The 19,425-nt window shown below is 38.8% G+C and overlaps 4 protein-coding genes across 4 annotated transcripts; all 4 read left to right on the plus strand.

Annotated features, from left to right (window-relative positions):
* The first annotated feature begins 162 nt into the window (after positions 1-162).
* On the plus strand, positions 163-7,111 carry LOC113675110 (uncharacterized). The gene is made up of 3 exons (XM_089191302.1): positions 163-1,062; positions 4,887-4,903; positions 5,128-7,111. Exons 1-3 carry the CDS (start codon positions 919-921, stop codon positions 5,762-5,764), a joined length of 798 nt encoding a protein of 265 aa, XP_089047428.1. The 5' UTR covers positions 163-918; the 3' UTR covers positions 5,765-7,111.
* Positions 1,050-5,011, plus strand: LOC149035545 (uncharacterized). The gene is made up of 2 exons (XM_089191961.1): positions 1,050-1,610; positions 1,713-5,011. Exons 1-2 carry the CDS (start codon positions 1,468-1,470, stop codon positions 3,055-3,057), a joined length of 1,488 nt encoding a protein of 495 aa, XP_089048087.1. The 5' UTR covers positions 1,050-1,467; the 3' UTR covers positions 3,058-5,011.
* A 430-nt stretch (positions 7,112-7,541) lies between the features above and the next one.
* Positions 7,542-8,787, plus strand: LOC149035546 (uncharacterized). Its single transcript, XM_089191962.1, has one exon. The coding sequence runs from the start codon at positions 7,567-7,569 to the stop codon at positions 8,497-8,499; it is 933 nt and encodes a 310-aa protein (XP_089048088.1). The 5' UTR covers positions 7,542-7,566; the 3' UTR covers positions 8,500-8,787.
* A 153-nt stretch (positions 8,788-8,940) lies between these two features.
* LOC113675107 (uncharacterized) lies at positions 8,941-11,134 on the plus strand. Its single transcript, XM_089191963.1, has 2 exons — positions 8,941-9,247; positions 9,768-11,134. The coding sequence occupies exon 2, from the start codon at positions 10,056-10,058 to the stop codon at positions 10,824-10,826; it is 771 nt and encodes a 256-aa protein (XP_089048089.1). The 5' UTR covers positions 8,941-9,247; positions 9,768-10,055; the 3' UTR covers positions 10,827-11,134.
* Positions 11,135-19,425: the final 8,291 nt, after the last annotated feature.

A 19,425-nucleotide genomic window follows, 5' to 3' on the forward strand; every position in this document is an offset into this window, starting at 1 on the left:
CATGTAAGGCTCCACCAAAACAGTGGGATGCATTGGTTAACTTAACTTATAAAGGCAGCACAGAGGACTGCAAATGATATAGTTATAACACAAAAAGTTCAAGGTTTTCTTTTCCGTATCATTTTTTGCCTACGTTCCCGTTGTTTTTAGCGGCGAATTGCCTCGCATATCCAGCGCGCGCACCTCGTCATAAATTTCTTAGGCTACTGTGACGCGCCAAACTTTCACTGTCCTATTTTCAACACGACAAACACAGTTTTGAGCCGCACAGTGAAACAGAAGAAGCTTTTCTACATGAAACTAGGTAACTTCGATTTTGGGACTTATTGTTTTAAACATATGCGTCACCAGGTTGTTTTCGTGTGCTTAACGTCCTTGGATACACAAAGATGATGTTATTACATTATGTTCGTTTTTTCGAACATAAAGATTCATTTTCCGTTTTTTTTTTACAGTGTCTTGATGATCGCATCCGACAGCTAAACTAGGTAATTATTCAAATAACTTGTACTACCTTTAGAATCCCAGACAACAGATGAAATAACATGATATAAACTCGGCTTTGTTTCCTGAAGAACAGTCAAACTTTGACCCTCACCCATGTTCTTTTTTTTTTTTTTGATTTCTCAAGCATTGCGCTCAAACCAAATCTGTGATAAGCGTTAATGAATATTTTCGACTTGTAGAACCACATTTTCTTTAAGTCATTTGTTCCTATATCATCTTTTTGGACATAAGGGATCCAGGTAGGCTATCTAACACTTGTAATCTGCCTTACAAACTACTACATATCAACTACTTTATGAACTGATACCTGTATCTTATTGGTACATGATTTGTCAAATCTTGTTTGCAGGAAGTTGCACATCCGGTGAAGGAAAAATCGCAAGAGAGCACTGAGTTTCATCCCGATTATTAATGTCGTTGTCAACAAAGATAAGAGTCACCGCAGTGTTTCTTGTTGCCGTCGTTCTTCTTGTTACGGTGGAAGAATCCGAAACCAGAGGACGTGGTGGTAGAGGCAGATCGGGAGGCTCTAGAAGCTCTGCATATCAAACTTACGTTTAACATCTGCCTCTGTAGATTTTCGTGACATGTCACGCAGTCTGAGGTCAGTCAAAAACACGCTACTTTTCGAACATTTTCCTCTTTTTCGTGTATTTCATTTGAATTGCTATCTTTCTTACCTTCAGTTTCTAAAACTAACGTACATAAGCTTTCTATACCACTGTATTTGAAGGAAATCATTAAAATATTTCGTTCGGGTTTTTGAGACTTATGGTTAGCGATTCAGATATGTCGAAGAGGGGTTCACGCCACATGCAAGCAGTGGCCATGGAGTCTGGGACTATAACTCTAAAGCGCATGCCTAAAACTGGTCATTACCGCAAAATACGAAAAAAACAATAAATTTGGCGCAATTTGATGTATAATACATGAGGTTTGGATATTGTTTGGGTTCGGGAAATGGGACTCGAAGTTTACGCACTGGTGATTTTTTCTTCGCTGGCTCTTCTCGCGGTGGCGGTAGATGCACAAAACGATTTCGGCGAAGAAACAAATGGTCCAAAAGGGGAAAAACTGCCTTGGTTTACTTACGAAATAAACAAGTAAGTAAATATTGCGTTTATCGAAGTGTATTCCAACCTGTTTCTTTTTTCTTTTTAATTTTTTTCAATTTTTTTTCACCGAACTGATTTTTTTTTTATCAGCTATCTCATATATTCCCTGTCGAAGAAGTCTGATCAAGAGCCGAACGACGAAAGTGCTGATTCTGTGATTGTGGGAATCGTGGAAAAAATATTGAGGGAATCTGAGATTCGCGGAGTTGTTATAAATTCCAGAATTCTCAACGTCTTCAGGAAAAAGATTTCTCTCCTCCATTCAGCGTTCAAGAAAGCGTCAAAAAGTGGGGGGAAAAGTATAAAGAAGCTCATTGATGCGTGGAAGGCAAAAAACCACTCCTTCAAAATTTTCTATCATGAGCTTGAAAACAACTCATTGATTGAGGAAAACCAACAGCTTCGTGGGCAGAAAAGGAAAGCTGAACTGGATTTAGCCGCAGAGCAGGCAAAGAGATTAAAAATTGAGCAGGAGTTTGAAGATGTTATTAGGGATTCGGAAAACAGAAAAGAACAATACAAACAAAAATTCAAAAGATTAGCGAAAAAAGCAGCAAGAATGCAAAAAAAGGGACAAAGAGGTCCAAACAAAAGCAAACGTTTCACTGATTATACCAAACAACATCAGGCAAGATTAAGGCGAGGATTTAAAGAAGACTGCCACTCAGCACTGTCATTTTTAGGCCTCTACAATTTTATTGCCACCAAGGTTGAGGTATTTAATAATGACACTCAACAATATGAAACTATTTCATTGGTAGAAGAGGGAGAGTTACAACTATTGGAAACAGAGCCAAGAGAACTGACTGACAATGATATTGATGACATCAATATGTGGGTTTACTTGAAGGAAAAATTGAATATATCTAATGAAGCTTGGCATGAGTTGGCCATAAAGTGTAAAGACATGCCCACAAAATATAAAATATGCAAACACCTAGATAAACTAAATGCCAATTGGAATCTGAGAAGTACACCAGAGGAGGCAGAGGGAGTACAGATTTCTTTCAGGGGGAGTCTTGAGGAACAGATAAAAAGGCTGCAGAAAAATGGAGTATTGGACAAGGTTACTACTATTAAAGTAAAGCTCAGTGGTGATGGTACCAACATTGGGAAAAGGCTTAAACTTGAAAATGTCACATACACAATTTTGAATGAAAAGGATGCAGCAATAAATGAAAAAGGGAACTATGTTCTAGCAATAATTAAGACAACAGAGAACTATGACAATCTTAAAGAAAGCCTTGCTGATCTAAATAATGAAATGTCAAATTTAAAAGAAATTACTGTAAATAGTCATAAGTATAGCATTGAGTATTTTTTGGGAGGAGACTGGAAGTTTCTAGCCTGTGTTTGTGGTTCAGGGGCTGCTAATCAAAATTTCTCTTGTATTTGGTGTAAGTGCCCAGGAAATGAAAGGTTTGACATCAGTTAAAAGTGGTCTATAACTGACAAATCTCTTGGGGTAAGAGATTTACAAGAAATAGGTAAGTATGCAAAATCTAAGCAATATAATTGTAAAACCAATCCATTATTTGATTTTATTCCTATTGACCATGTAATAATTGATACACTACATTTATTTTTGAGAATATCTGATAATTTAATTGAACTTCTGATCAGGGAACTTCGCAGGAAAGATGCCATTGACAAGGTATCTACTTTTTCAAATGGGTTTTGTCGAAATAAGTATAGACATATGGCTGGGTATGAGAAATTTGTAAAAGAACTTGGAATTAATTTTGAATGGAAAATTAATAGGGACAGCAAGAAGTTGGAGTACAGAGACCTTACTAGACCTGAAAAACTCTTGCTTTTCCAACATATTAATTTTCACTTACTATTACCAGAGTTTCATAATGTGGACAAGCTGCAAGCCCTTTGGGGTAATTTCATAGATATTATAGGTGATCTTAAACTTAATTACACTACAGATGATGCTATCTCTAGCCTCAAGGACAAAATCAAAAAATGGTTTCAAAAATTCTTAGACCTTTACCAAGCAAAAGATGTAACACCATATATGCATTCTTTGTATGTTCATGTACCTGAATTTTTAAAGCTATACCAAAATTTAGCTTATTACACTCAGCAAGGTATGGAGAAGTACAACAACACTGTATCAAAGGACTACTTTCAATCATCTAATCATAGAGGGGTTTCTGCTCTAAAGCAACTTTTCTTGAAAAAACACAGAATACAGCTTTTGGAAGCTGCTGGTTTGGAAAGGGTGAAGGAAAGCTACAACTGTGGAAACTGTTCAACTTCTGGCCATACCATCAAAACATGTACTGCAAAATGCAGCAAATGCGATGCTCCCACTTTCTGTGCACATCTTGTTAAAATAGATGGTAAATGGAAGCCAAGATGTGATTTAATCAATCAGTAATGATATAATATATCAATGTATTAAAGGAGTGTATTACCCAAAAACTGTTAGTAGAAGTTGTGTAGAATAATTTGCTATGCCTGTGAAATGTTTCTTGTATACAGTATTCAAGGAGTCTTTTTCAAAAATTTTACTGCATTGATTACAACAGAATCACAGACTGAAATATATGGGTCATTTATAACCACATGTTTACATTTTATGAAGGTAATTCACATGCAAGTAAAATAATTCTTTGACATCAAATATCAAAATCAATAAACATGTGCTAAATCAAATATATTAATGATGGACCATATTTTTGTATCCACATCTGTTGCCATCTCCACGGACAAATGTAAAAACGACTCGATGCCCGTCTTCGATTTCAGATCTCACGTATTTATCGCCAATTAATTTAAATTCCACTATGGGGTTTCTTTTTGTCAACCAAAATCTCACAGTCCCTGGTACAACATAAGCAAAATCGCCGTTTTCATTCATGATCCGCTCATTCCACTTTGTGCCGATATAACAATCCAGAGTTTCATTTGAAAGAATTTCATATATGAGTTTATTCCTCTGATATTTTTTGGATGAAATCCTCCCAAGACTTTTATAGAAAACATCGTCATCGACTTGAATTTCAATACGAACTTTTGAATCCTCTCTGCGCCCGGAGTACAACTTTCGCTTGATCTCCCTGTAAACGCGTTCATAAAAAGTTTGCTGGCGATCGCTGAAGGAATCATCGATTGGTTTTGACATCGGTTCCAATCGCATTACGGGCAAATTATGTTCATCGCAAGGCCTCCATTCGTCAAATTTCTCGCAGTACCCTTTGAAATGAATTTTGCCATGTTTTCTCGCTTTGTCGACCTATATTATCTCAACAGGATAAATATTCTTATCCGTAGTTTTTATTTTCTTGCATTGCTTGGTCTTAGCTTCTGCGAATTCGTCAATAAATCTCTTCGGAGTCTTATGCTCCCGCTTCACTCTGTTAGCCGCCATTTTTAACATTGGCGCTCTTTGCTTATTTAATTGCTCTGCGCATGTCAGGTGAGTAATACGGTGGCTTGGGACCAATTTAAGCAAATGTTCAGTTTTCTATGGGATAAGTTTGATATGATTCAGTAGAACAAGCTCAAAATCTAAAATAACCAAATACACACCAATCAAAGCCACTTCAGCTCGCTCCCCAGTAATCGTCTCACAGACCAAACTGGGATCACGTTTAAGCGCGTTTAACACAGTCCTCTTTGCCTATGCGGTTCACCGCTACGCGTTCAGCAGCGCCCCAGTCTATCGGCAGCGATATCCAATGTACCGAAGTTATGTCTCCATCCCGGAGCAAGGAGCTGTGAGGGTGACCTGTGAGAGAGAAAGACTGCTGAATGACAGAGGAAATTTGTGTTTGAATACATCAGCAGGGAATCAAACTATAAAGGAAGGAATCGACGACAACTTGGTTGACTTAAGAACTACAGTGAAGTACAAAAATGGAGAAACGAAAACACTACACGGGATTAACAACACAGTGTCCCTTGAAGACATCAAGGATCAAGGCTTCGAAATTGTAAGTCTCGCCCGATACAACACCTCGATTGTTACCGGAACAACTTGTAAACAGGTGGAAAAGACCGTCGAGGGTACGATGGTCATGTTGTACGAGACAAATCCCAACGGCTCAGGCCAACTGAACATCAACAAAAATTTACTATCATCTGTAGTTACTTTGTTTGTATTTATCAACACGTTTCGTTACTCATAGTTAGTATCCATGAAACATCTTTAAACTCTTTCTGGCTGGTTGGTTAGGTTGATATCATACACACTGAACTAAATGAAAATACGCGGCCCGCCAGTTGGTGTAGTAGGACACAATTTACATGCAATTATTATAAATATATATTCTAGTTGTTTTTGGTAAAATGTCATGTTACCAATGGCATTTAATTCGTAGTCGGTGAAAGGATTTTCATTTTTCAAGTACCATTTACGTAGGAGTTTAAAATTTTCCCAATAAAGACTGAGAAAACACGATGTGCGCGCGTGACAAAACACATGCACGACTGATATTCATGATGTTTAAGTTATTTTCCATGACGGAACCTCGAACAGAGAAAAAAAATAATGCAGTCCACTCCACTAGGTAGCTGCTCAGTCCGAGGTCTCAATAACCCCTAAAAATAACTCTGTAGATCGTTATTTAGGATCAAATGGGAAGAAAGGTAATTGGATGCTAAGGCCCCTTATTCGAGTTTAAAAGCGGATGCACTTTGGGAAAATGTCACGCAATACAGATTTGCCCTAAGTGTACCTTGGATTACCCATCTTAAAGTCACGCTATATGACAATCAATTGGAGGAAATAAACTTTACAAACATTACTTGATGATTTATCAAAGTCAGTAACACTTCCAATAACAACGGAAATAACAATGAAAATAGTAAAAGTTATAATGCGATCAATAAAAATAATCATCATCGATTGTTGTTATCATTTTGACCAGTACCAAGCCAATGACGATGATATTCCCCAATCCTGCTTTCTCTTGCGATTTGATAAACAAAAATAGTATATTTTATGATTACTGGTAAGTTTTCTACTAAATATTACACGGTTAAGTTAGTTTAGGAGCTATAGGAGGTTTTAGGTATTTTGCGTGCAAAGGTAGATTCAATCTACATTTATGACCATTAAATACTAACTGTTCTAAATGTTAGTGACGAGAAACTTAAAACCTGCTATCATTTATGTAATTGCAAAAACTTTTTCGAGTCAAGTTTCATTTCAAAGTGAAAATCATAATATTTTTTGTGTCTTTGTTGCACGTAAACTCAATCATAGTCAGTCTAGCATTTTTAAGAGATTTGACTGTACGTTCCTTACAATGAGTAACGAAGAAAAAGAGCACAGGTATGTGTGGAAGGTGAACAAATGAAAATATGCTGCAGCATTACATGAGTAAGCAAGCATTGTTGTCTCTGGGACTATGATAGTGTTATGCATAAGCAGTGGGAAAACGCAATTTGATCGTAAATACATGTACACTCTTTGTATGCAAAGACACTTAATTTATTACGCTCGTTAGCTAACGCAATAAAATTAAAAAGTACACAATTGATCTTCAATATCTGGTTCGTTATTTCTGATCAGGTTTCGTCCCACAAAAACAGGTTATTGCTCATTTTACACTATAAATGTTGTATTTTCCATTTTGGATATCTGTCAAGACTTACAGAGCGTGAGAAAATTACAGGCATCTTCATCCCTAGTTCAGAACTAATGACAGTGGATTATTAATAAAAATTTACATTCAAAATTGCTCCGGTCTTGATTTTCTAGATCAAAAGAATTTCTGTATCATAAAATTCCTACAGATTTAAAGAAATTGGTTAACGTTGCTGCAAGTCTTGTCTTGCCTTTCTTTGTAGCACAAGCCATAACAACTGACTGGGCTGCTACATCATATTTTCATGTCTTTTACTTGTTTATCGCATGATTGGTCAAATCTTGTTTGCGGAAGAAAGCAGCTCTTAGGATTTGAGCCCACCTCCCCATCTGTTGAATATGTCACAGCCTACGCACTTCACGGAACAGTTATTTTCCTGCGCCCACGCACCAAACTTTCACATAAGTAAAGAAGAGATCGATCGAAGAAGAACTGACTTTTTGCAGAATTCCACAAAGATGCGATTAACCACGGTGTTTATTGTCACCATCGTTCTTATCGCGATGGTGGAGTTATCCGAAACAAGAGGGAGATCAGGAGGTTATAGAAGCTCCAGAACCAGTAGAACGAGAAGTAGCTCTGGAGGATCAAGCTCAAAGCCTAAAATCACCAAATACACGCCAATCACCGCTACTTCAGCTCGCTCTCCAGTGATCGTCTCACAAACTCATATGGGTTCGCGTTCAAGCACGTTCAAGAAAGTTGTCGTTGCCTACTTGGTGACCCGCTACGCTTTCAGCAACGCTCCAGTCTATCGGCAGGGATATCCAATGTACCGGATTTATGTATCTATCCCAGAGGAAAGAGCTATAAGGGTGACCTATGAGAGAGAAAGGCTGCTGGATGAGGAAGGAAATTTGTGTTTGGGTTCATCAGCAGGGAATCAAACTATAGAGGAAGGAATTGACGATAACTTGGTTCACTTGAATACTACAGTGAAGTACAAAAATGGAGAAACAAAAACACTACTCGGTGTCGATAAGACGGTGTCGCTGGAAGACATCAAGGATCAAGACTTCAAAGTCATATGCCTCGCCAGTTACAACGTCGCGATTGTTAAAGGAACCAATTGTACACAGGTGGAAAAGACCATCGAGGGTACGATGGTTACCATGTACGAGACAAATCCAAACGGTTCGAGTCAGTTGAACGGAAATAACAACCTCCTTTCAATTTTGATTGCGTTGTGTATTAGTCAAAACATTTATTCACCAACAGTAAGCATCGGACTGGCCATTGTGTCTAGATTGTCCGTTGTATTCGAGAGATGATCGATTCAGTTTGATAGCCGATCTCTTATTACGCGCAAAGTAGTATGTAATCAGAATTTGATATTCATCAGTTAGGTGACGATCAATTATGCATGGCACGCCATTCGGCAATTTCATTTGACTGGTAGTAACCTAATGCTAAATTTGCATTTTGTTTGTGTTTTCTGCATCGCTACCGATGACACTTAATCCGTAGTTAAAAAAATAGGTTCTTATCATGTAAATACAATTTTAGTAGGGTGTTTTGATTTGCTTAATAAACGAAATGTGTTCGCGTGAGGAAAGCTATGCACGACTAATATGATATTGATTACGATGCAATTAAGTTATTTTTTATTACGGAATCTACGGTGGCCCATAGAGGACATGCTATCCATTTTTTAAATTCAATTTTATCGCGTGATAAATGAGATTTGTCGCGCGATAAAATTAAGATCGCACGATAAATGATAGACCATCGCACGATAAATTGGAAACTTGTTAGGTCGCACGTGATCGTCTGTCAGCGCGTTGTTTCCGTGGTCGACAATAGCTACCACAATTGAGGAGGCATGTTTTGAGGTCAATAGTTCGTTTATTTTCGTGAAAAGATCGTTAAACAGTAGTTTGCAACACTTCTACGACAAACAGCTCTGTGAATCAGTACCGTAAACCTCGATTTTGCGAAATCCTTAGAGACACTTTCAGAGATGGCTGTCAGTGTCTGAGAACAAGTGTGGATTATCTAATCTTTCTGATTACATGGCAGGTATGTAAAATTTCTAGACTAAGAAAGAACTTTCCAACTGTTTCAGCCATTGTCCTCTCGTCCACGGAAACACGGAAAAATTAAGGTTTAATTAAATGCAGTTGATAATCAAACTTACAAATTGGAATAAAGAAATCGGTGTGAAATCACATTGAATTATCGGGATTGAAAGGGGCGAAGTTGCGATTGGACTTGTGAGTTGAGGCTGTTTGATGAAACTGATTGAAATAACGAACTTGTCAAGTAAAGGAAGGATTGATTGATAAAATTAAACCTGAACAAAACATAAATAAAAAGTACTAGAACAGCTGACGTTCCACGCGCTAACAGAAACGTTTATTAAAAGATCGAAATAATTCAAGTATGCATACTAGCATTTGGCTCACTCTTTTGCATTTGACACAACTTGCGTGTCAAAAAGTTCAGAAAACAAACGCAAGGTTTTAATTCATTTTATTGCTCCTCGAAAACAACTCATGCGATTAGTTACGATGGCTGTTGTTGTTCTTCTTCCGTTAAGGGGTCAGAAACAACTTGAAAACAAGGTAAGTAAGAATCCGCTTTGACGCAATAGAATTGATTGACAAGTGTTTACGTGGTCACTCATTTAGCTGAGAGTTTGTGATAATCTTGGTCAAATTTATTAACCGTGGTGAGTGAACTGCATCACGTATATAACACAGAGGATAGTAGTTTTCCTCCTGCAGAGTAAGTGATAGAGACTGCATCACACGCACTCAATTTTCCCAAAGTTGGGAGGAGGAATTGACTTGAAACCCAGTTTTACTCGTCGTTACTGTTAGCCAAGATGCGATTCGCTACAGTGTTGCTTGTTGGCATCATGCTTATGGTGATGGTAGAATTATCAGAGACAAGACGACGTGATGGTGGAGGCAGATCTGGAGGCTCCCGTGGCTCAAGAGGCTCCATATCAAGTCGATCGAGATCTAGATCTGGAAGGTCCAGCTCAAAACCCAAAATCACCAAATACACACCAATCAAAGCCACCTCAGTTCGCTCCCCGGTGATTGTCAAACAAACTAAAGTGGGTTCGCGTTCAAGCACCTTCAAGAGAGTTGTCTTTGCTTACGCGGTGCACCGCTACGCGCCCAGCAATGCCCCTGTCTATCGGCAGGGATATCCAATGTACCGGAGTTATGTCTCCATCCCGAAGAAAAGAGCAGTGAGGGTTACCTTTGAGAGAGAAAGGCTGCTGGATGACAAAGGATATTTGTGTTTGGATACATCAGCAGGGAGTCAAACTGTGAAGGAAGGAATCGACGACCATTTGGTTGACTTGAGAACCACGGTGAAGTACAAAAATGGAGAAACGAAAACACTACACGGAGTCGGCAAAACAGTGTCGCTAGAAGACATCAAGGATCAAGACTTTGAAGTTGTGAGCCTCGCCAGTTACGACATCATTATTGTGCCGGAAACAACTTGTACAAAGGTAGAGAAGACCGTCAAAGGTACGATGGTTACCATGTACGAGAAAAATCCGAACGGCTCAAACAGACTGAACATCAACAACATACTACTCTCAATCGTTATTACGTTGTTAATGTTTATGAATTAACATGTATTTCGTCACTGAAACAAGAGCGCTTATTTTTCGCTGGCATCAATAGTTTCAGCCCGACTCAGAGTCATTTATTTGGCTTTTAGACTGCTGAAATCTCGAGCTCAGCTTGGAAAGTCAGTAACCTCTTTTAAAACTTCTAGTTTTTGATGCCACAAAATATAAATTATTAACGACCCTCAACTGAGGATGTTGTAGGATTATAAGTTATACCATGATGATTTGCACGTGGCTATGCTAAATTTGCATTTGGCTTGTTTTTGCTTCGATTTTAGTAATCACATTAAATTTGTTTGATATGAAACGATTTCATTTCATAATTGTAGTTCATATGGGCTCCCTTTTTCGCGAAGTAAAGGATTGACTTCTGACCGCAGGAGATAGACCTTCATACGCCATCGAGTAAAAAGATATGATGCAAAGCATGGGTTGTGGTCTTTCACTGTCACATTTATGAATTTCTTGTATTGTAATTAAAATATTATAATTTTTAAAAAAGTGTTGCGATCGAATTAAGGAACGGTTATTAATAGGCAACAAGAAACATCACGCGAACTGGAAGGTGAAAAAATCGAATAAGATCTGAGATTTTGTTGCGACACAAAATTTGTTACATAATGTCATACATCAGTACATGACATTTTAAGGTATATGTGTCTTCCATGTTTGGAAACGAGGCGATTTTCAAAGTAACACAACTAGCAAAAAATTCACCTCGATACTCATTGGCGCACTTCTTTACTGGATTTCTGCTGTCGTGCTTTAGTCCACGCTCGTAAGCGTGCGTTGAAAAAACAATTACGTATGTTGAAATGAATGTTTACGTCACAACGAAACGTATCCATTGACCAAAAGCATGAGCTCCTGCTGAAAGTTGTCCTATTTCCACTAACACGTTTTTAAGGCGTTTAATTGCATCTTACGCACGTCTGCAATCGCAAGAGTACAGAGAAAAGTTCAACAGCTTCAATTTTTACGCGAGGGCCTGCGTTTTTCCCACGAAAAAAAAAGCGTGCTATCAATTTTAACGCAGCAGTGGAAATTGCGGACGCGGGTAACCTTTACGCACCTTTAACGTACGGAAAAACTCACGCGACACTGGAATCCAACTTTATGAGAGAGGGCGGGGAAAAAGACGAATATTATTCAGTACGTAGTGTATGTAATAGTATGGACCTGAGAACTACCAAGGATTATAAGGACTATCATCACACGCATTCCTAAAGTTCTGACAAAATTTCCGAAGTCGCGAAGTGAGGAGGGCAATTTGTGGGACTTGGGTATATTTGTAAAGTTAATTGCGCAAGGGTATTTGGCATTACTTCTTGATGACATTTAGGCCAAGATCCCTGAAAGAGTATTCCGAAACGCGGATTACGCTCGATGCTCATCCACGAAGCTTGCTTATTTTCAACTGAAATAGGTGACGATCGACTGGTGAGAGGCTGGCGATAGAACCGAGGCACAGTAGCCCTGTCGTCTTCAAATTTGTCCGACGTTTATAAATTCACTTCTTAGACAAAAGAATCGGAAATTTCTTCTCACTGGTAAGAAATATTATGGCCTGCAAGCAGGATGGATCTAAATAGGAGGAAAAGGTGTTGTAATTTTAAATTGATCTATATCAAAGAAAGTCTTATTTTACTAGCAGCTGTAAATCTTTGAATATTAACTCGTAATAATTATTATATAGTACTGAGATTTACTCAGTGCAAACCCACTGAATAAAAATCGTCTCTCTTTGATGAGAAGAAATCCAATGGTCGTACGATTTTTCTAACTTGTGGAAATTACGGTATGATCAATCAGTAGCCTGATACGCGATTTTATTCACAAAAGAGAAAAATCGTATCAGTTTTTCCCGCCTTTCGGGGCGGCCATGCGAAGTAATTGAGAGTGAATGTTTGGAACGTTCTCTGCTTGCCTGAAAACCAGCGGGTAAAAATGTGCCACAGTTTGTGTGAACTAAGAACAGGGAGAGCGCATGATGGAGAGAAACCGAATTTATCTCAAGTTTCTGAACGTAAATTTTTCGACCACAGTTCATAATTTAGCTAGTTCGGCCGCAGATTATCAAAATGGCCGGCCGGCAATGTCGCTTTTACAGGCGCTGTTATTCAAGGTGATCAATTGAACATCTCTATCAGGAGCCTTAATCAATCACCGACCTTGGCCACTCCAGAAACTGGATATAAGACTAAAGTATATATATATATATATATATATATATATATATATATATATATATAACTAACTGCATACTATATATATATATATATATATATATATAGTAAAAAACGCTTTGCTAGTTTGTTGAAAGCTTATAGCATTTTTAGAAACTCTTCAATTGTCAAACGTAAGCCTAAATTTCTTTGAATGGGCCTTGTAATCTTTTTTGTGGAATGAACTCTCTTAAAAGTACAGTTTGGCCTTTTTAATCATATTGGAATTCAACATTGATTTAGTCTAAGGGAAGGTGCGTTTTTTCCTGGGGGGGGGGGGGAAATGGGGCCTCAGAGGGGAGGGTCACCAATGAAAGTTAGCACCAAAAGGGAAAAGGGGAGGGTCATATATATTTGAACTGCGGTTAAAGACGTGAATATGAAAGCGATCTTCGCAGTTATGAACACTTCTTAAGTAGTAGTGAAAAGAAAGCCTCCCCTCCCCTCCCCTGAAAAAAATTCAGGCCTTCTTTTCACTACTGCTTAAGTAGCTAGTGTTCATAACTGCGAAGATCGCTTTCATATTCACATAAGTATCTTTGCAAGGTATTTTGTGCTTTTGCTTTCCGTTTTTATTACAGATTAAGTTTCTTTTCACCTACTTTGATTTAATTTGGTATGTTTCATTATAGGTTCTAGTTTACATTGCTTCATGGATATTATGCCATGGCACATAATTTTCTCCGAGGACTAGTGTCCTTTTCCGTCCGTATCGAGTCGTATTAGACTCAGTTATCGTTTTTTCAGCTTCTTGCCTCTGTTAACCATCTGCTGCCTGATCTCCTGATTCATTTAGTTTTGAAGAGTTACTTTTAAATCCAACAATGCGCTCTACCCTGTCATTTTACCCTGTCAATTTGAGTCAGAGGCTGGCTGAATGTTGTTCTAACTTTCCTGCACAAAAGTAGTCAAAATCTTACTGCCAATATGTGCCTTCACCACCCTCACTTTCTCATCTTTCTTTCCTTTAAATGCAATATTCTAGTGATTAATATAAAGTTCAAGTTCACTTACTCTAAGGGATGACAACTGGCTTCTGAGATAGAGATCTTGCCAGTCAATGTCATTGTATCCCTGTTGCTTCCTTTCTGCGCGCTTCCTGTCATTATCTGTGGGCCGCTTATCTTTCCTCATTTCAATTATGTCAGTTAGATGCTCAATGTAATCTGCAACAAGCTTCTCTGAAACAATTTATTTTTCAGAAAACTCTTTGATTGCCTTTTTATCCCTTGCTTTGAGCTTACCCTCTTGAACCATCTGTTTTATTTAAGCTCGAGGCTGATAATCATCAGGTTTGCGGCCACTCGTAGGTGTTTTCGTACTTGGTTGGTAGTGATAGTCGGGAAGTTTGCTGCAATCGGGATAGGGTCGTGGAGTTGGTGTAGCTGGAGAAGGACTTACAAAGTCAGTTGCTCGACAGTATTCACATAGCTCGCCGTTTTTCTTTTGGCAAGACATTTTTCTGTACTCCGGATATAATTCCTCTTTCTCGCAGTGCTCCTCTTCGAAGGAAGCTAGTTTAGCAAAATAGTCATGACCTGGAACAGTGTTTTTCTTATTGTTGGGAGCATCGTGATACTTCTTCATAAAATCGCGGTGATAGAAAATCATATCCTCTGGCTTATCCACCATCATTGCTGACATGTAACCCCGTGGCGCAGGGATTACAGCAACCACGGATACACAACCAAGGATGTGCCTTAAAACATCATTGCATTAATGTGCCTTAAAACAACATTGCATTGCATAACCACAGGTTTAAGTGCATTCTGACCACGCACAGTTTTAATGGGTTTGTCGGACAGTGCGCATGGGCTAAGCGTAACTATAGCCTATGAAAACAAACGTTGTTGATAAGTTCAAGTTACACTATTGTTGGTTCGTAAAAAAGGTTGTGGTTATTCATGGTGGTGAATAACAATAAAGGCTAGGTTTTTTCGTTTGTCTCACGATGAAGTCACGTGAGATGTAGATCGCGACGTTACGACTGCATACTGCTAGTCTTCTTAAGGCGATGAGGTCGACTGGTCATGCGTGAACTTATAAAGCATGATGCTCTGCTGTGATTAGTTTTTTTTTTCAACAGCCCTGATTGGTGCATTTCGATCCTTACTGTTTCACTCAGTGATTTGCTCCCTCGGCGAACCGCTTTTGCACGGCTCTCCTGTTGTTGTGTTTTTTGATCGTGAGCATCCACGCTCCTGGAATTTCTATTTCACTATCCCTGTTGATGTTGTTAGGGTGAAGTCTTATATGAATTGCCTCTTTGACCCTGCGCGTGTAGTAAGAAGGGCTACGATCAATAAACTTTACTTCGTTCCAGAGTGGCTTGTGTCCGGTGTTGTGGGCATGCTCTGAAACGGCGGAGGTCTCGGTACGGGCGAGTCGGATGTCTCTATCTTGCTCCTTAATTCTGTCTTGCATAGGTCTTCCACTCTCTCCGATGTACACCTTGCTGCATTCAAAGGGAATCCTGTAAACTACGCCATCTTGTTTAGCCGGGTCGACAGCGTCTTTTGATCGTACTAACTGAGATGTTGTAGGCAACGGCGAAACTGTTCGGACAGACCTTTGACATAAAGTAAAACCGCAGTAGCTTTGAACTCGTTGGCGGGTTCGACGCTGTTTTTCGGTTTTCCGGTCTTGGTAAGTTTCTGCAAGAAACTATTGTTGTTGTCATACATGTTTCCTCTCAGAACTGCTAAAAGCATTGGAATTCACATTAGAGGCAATTCTGGTCTATAGATAGACATATTTTGATGACGACAATACAACCATTGGAATTTTTTTTCAGTGATTATTTCTCTATGAATTAATTTGAAGAAAGTCGATGGTTTATCTTTAAGTCATTTGCTTCTCCATCATTTTCTTCGACATAAGGAAGTAGGCTATTGAACACTTATAATCTGAGTTACAAACTATTGCATGTCAGCTACTTTATGATCTGATACATGTCTTTTGTTGATTCATGTTTCAAGCACTTACGAATGATTTGTGAAATCTTGTTTGCAGGAGGTTGCACACCCGGTGAAGGAAAAATCGCGAGGGAAAACTGAGTTTAATCTCGATTATTAATGTCGTTGTCAACAAAGATGAGAGTCGCTACAGTGTTTCTTGTTGCCATCGTTCTTCTTGCTATGGTAGAAGTATTCGAAACAAGGGGACATGGTGGTGGAGGCAGATCAGGAGGGTCTAGAAGCAGTAGAACAAGCTATAGCTCCAAGAGGTCTGGCTCAAAACCTAAAATCACCAAATACACACCAATAAAAGCCACTTCAGCTCGCTCCCCAGTAATCGTCTCGCAGACCAAACTGGGATCGCGTTCAAGCGCGTTTAACAGTATAGTATATTTTATGACGACTGGTAAGTTTTCTATTTACTATTATGTGGTTAAATAACTTTGGGAACTAGAGGAGGTTTTGGGTATTTTGAGTGTAAAGTTAAATTCAATCTACATTTATGACCTTTTAATACTAACTGTTCTAAATGTTAGTGACGAAAAACTTAAGACTTACTATCATTTATTTACTTGTAAAAAATTTAAATATTTTTCCGAGTCAAGCTTCATTTCAATGTGAAATCATCACACATTTTGCGTCTTTACAACACGTTGACTCAATCATTGTCAGTCTAGCATTTTAAACATGTTAAAGGGCTTTGACTGTAAGCTCCTTCCAATAAGTAATGCAGGAAAAGAGCACAAGTGTATGTGGAAGGTGAACAAATGAAAATATACTGCAGCATTACATGAGTGAGCAAACATTGTTGTCTCTGCGACCATGATATTGCTATGGGGCACCATGATATTGCTATCTGGGGCGGAGGACCCCAGGTAGGTGAGGTAACCCGCCTAACTGTGATCGAAAACTAAAACGCGTTTACGTGCAATCTTACAACCCCGGGGTGCTGGGGTGAGGTTTCTTGAGGTTGTTGTTGCGCTTGCAATCAAGGAGTTTGAGCAGAGGCGTTCCAAGCTCACATCTCGAAGAAGACGTAAGATTTATTCTCAGACACTAATGTAATTTTTCATGAAAGCGTCACGCGTTGTGTTACGCGGTGTTTGGTTTCGCGAGGAACCGTTGACTTAATAAGTTATACGGAATAGTTTGGGAAACCAAATATGGTTGATTTATAACGCTAAATATTCCGAAATGTAAACATTTTACACTCCTTGTGCGTCCGTTGCGGTTTGGTGATTTCTCCCATGAGACGGCTAGGAAATGCACAAAGTTTTAAAACATACATGTTTCGCTTTTGAGCTTTTTGCCATGAACGCGACCCCGGGTTACCTCACCTTGACACGTTTACATGGCAGATTGTCACCCCGGCTGACAGGGTTACCCTACGTGGCTAACAGGGTTACCCTACCTGGCAGATCGGGCAACCCGCCTAGGCGGGTTACCCCAAACCTATCATGTAAACGTGATCAGAATAGAATAAGAACTTATATGAACAGGCGGCCAGTTACCTAACCTACCTGGGGTCCCCCACCTTCATGTAAACAGGCCCTAAACCGAAAGAATATCTTTATCATCAAATTCCTCCAGATTCAAATAAATTTGATAACATTGCTGTAAGTCTTGTCCTGTTGACTTTAGCACACCAACTTGAACAGCTGATCTTCAGTTTAGTACTGTGGCACGTATTACATGTATTAACTGAAGCTCCAGCGTTTCAGCTTGTTTATTATCATTATGTTTATTATCCATGCTCCAGTTCCTTGCTGACTCACTTCTTTATCTATATCAGAAATGTCAACATACTAGTCTTGAACTTGTTGGTTGTGAGATTTTGGCATGGGTTAAGCTGGAATTTGTTCAGTCTATGTAAAAACTTCCAATACTTAACTGTTACCTGTATTATTATCATTCAATAAATCTATTAATTTGGTAACTTTTGTTGAAGTGCTGTAATCGTTGACTCTGTTCATAAACATTTGATCTTGACGCAAATATAGAGCAAAACGCTCTTGTTGTTGTAGGCAACGGCGTGCCTACAAACAAGTGCCGCTCTCGCTAAGAGCAGTCCTCTCGACTTCCCGTAGGAAAAAGTTTTCTTTTATTTTTTGCCCATGAAAAGGTTTTACGACACATGTCTCAAAAAAAGTTTAGTTGTTGTCCAATTCTCTTTTTTTGCGTCGCCACAAGCCAAAAATGATTTTTGGCCAGACCACCCCTGTGATGAGCGATCGAAAGCGTAAATTTCAAAGATTTTGTCCAGCGCGCAGCGACTGCAATAATATAGCTCACGGAATTCTATCTTGCTACAAGTTACAAGATGTATTCAGCTAGTTCACAGACAAAATATGGAAACTTCAGCTGAAATATTTTTAATACCAGCGTGATCAGGAGACCCTTCTCTTCGACCTTAATTTGCATATCAAAAATTCACTACTTTGTACGAAAGAACTCTCAAAATGCAGGCGTTAATCGGCCTGAAAAAGCATATCAGTGCATAGTTCATACACCAATGAGGTCACGGAATGCCTCAAACCCGCGGGTATATCACTAGCTTCCATCCACCAACATCTTAAAAACAACGCAAATCCATGTGTTTGCTCAATTGCGCTCGTGTCAAAGACTATTTGCATAATTCTGAAATTGACCAAGATCTCCTTTTGACCGTTCAAACTTCGTTCGTTTATCTTCTGCGTTGAGGATTTTAGGTTTCCATAGCAACTGAATGGAGAATAGATGCCGAGTTGTCCTAAAACGTTACGTAAACGTGATTGGTCGTAACGCTTTTGCACTTGCGTGACTTACAAAGTAAACAAAGGTGATCGGAAAGCGCCTTCTCGATAATTTACGTTGAAATATCAGGTCATGAACTACGCACAGTGTGAAGAAGATCAAAATTAAAGAATGAAATTGGCTCTCTGGTCATAACAGACATATCGCGTTGCTTAAAAGGACACATAAACAAGTTAAAATAGGTTATAGTGTTTATATTTACAGAACGACACGCATACACTCTGAAATGATTCTTGCAGTTTCTCCAGAAATTTAGTACACGGAACCCGATAAGCTAGACCTCCTTTCCGCAAATTTTTTTCCATCTTTAATGATGTTACGCTCTTATGGACTGCAACAGTTTTGAGCGACAAACTTGACATTTCCCTGCGACCATCAAAATCAACTGGACAAACCCGGCTTCATATGTTGCGTGACGTGATTGTGCAAACTTTTCCCCTTGCCATATGCCCTGTTTGGCGGGTTCTACAGATTAAAAACCAAAATTAGTTGATGTAACGAATTAGAATCGAAAGTTACTAAAGTTGACTGAAGAATTTTATGTTTTAATGAGAATTTTATCTTTTAAAATGTTTACTTGATTCATGGGAAGCAAAGATTGCTTAGGGTTAGTAGCTATAATTG

Source organism: Pocillopora damicornis, chromosome 13 (assembly GCF_964200805.1).
Source record: "Pocillopora damicornis chromosome 13, jaPocDami1.2, whole genome shotgun sequence".
Lineage (NCBI taxonomy): Eukaryota > Metazoa > Cnidaria > Anthozoa > Scleractinia > Pocilloporidae > Pocillopora > Pocillopora damicornis.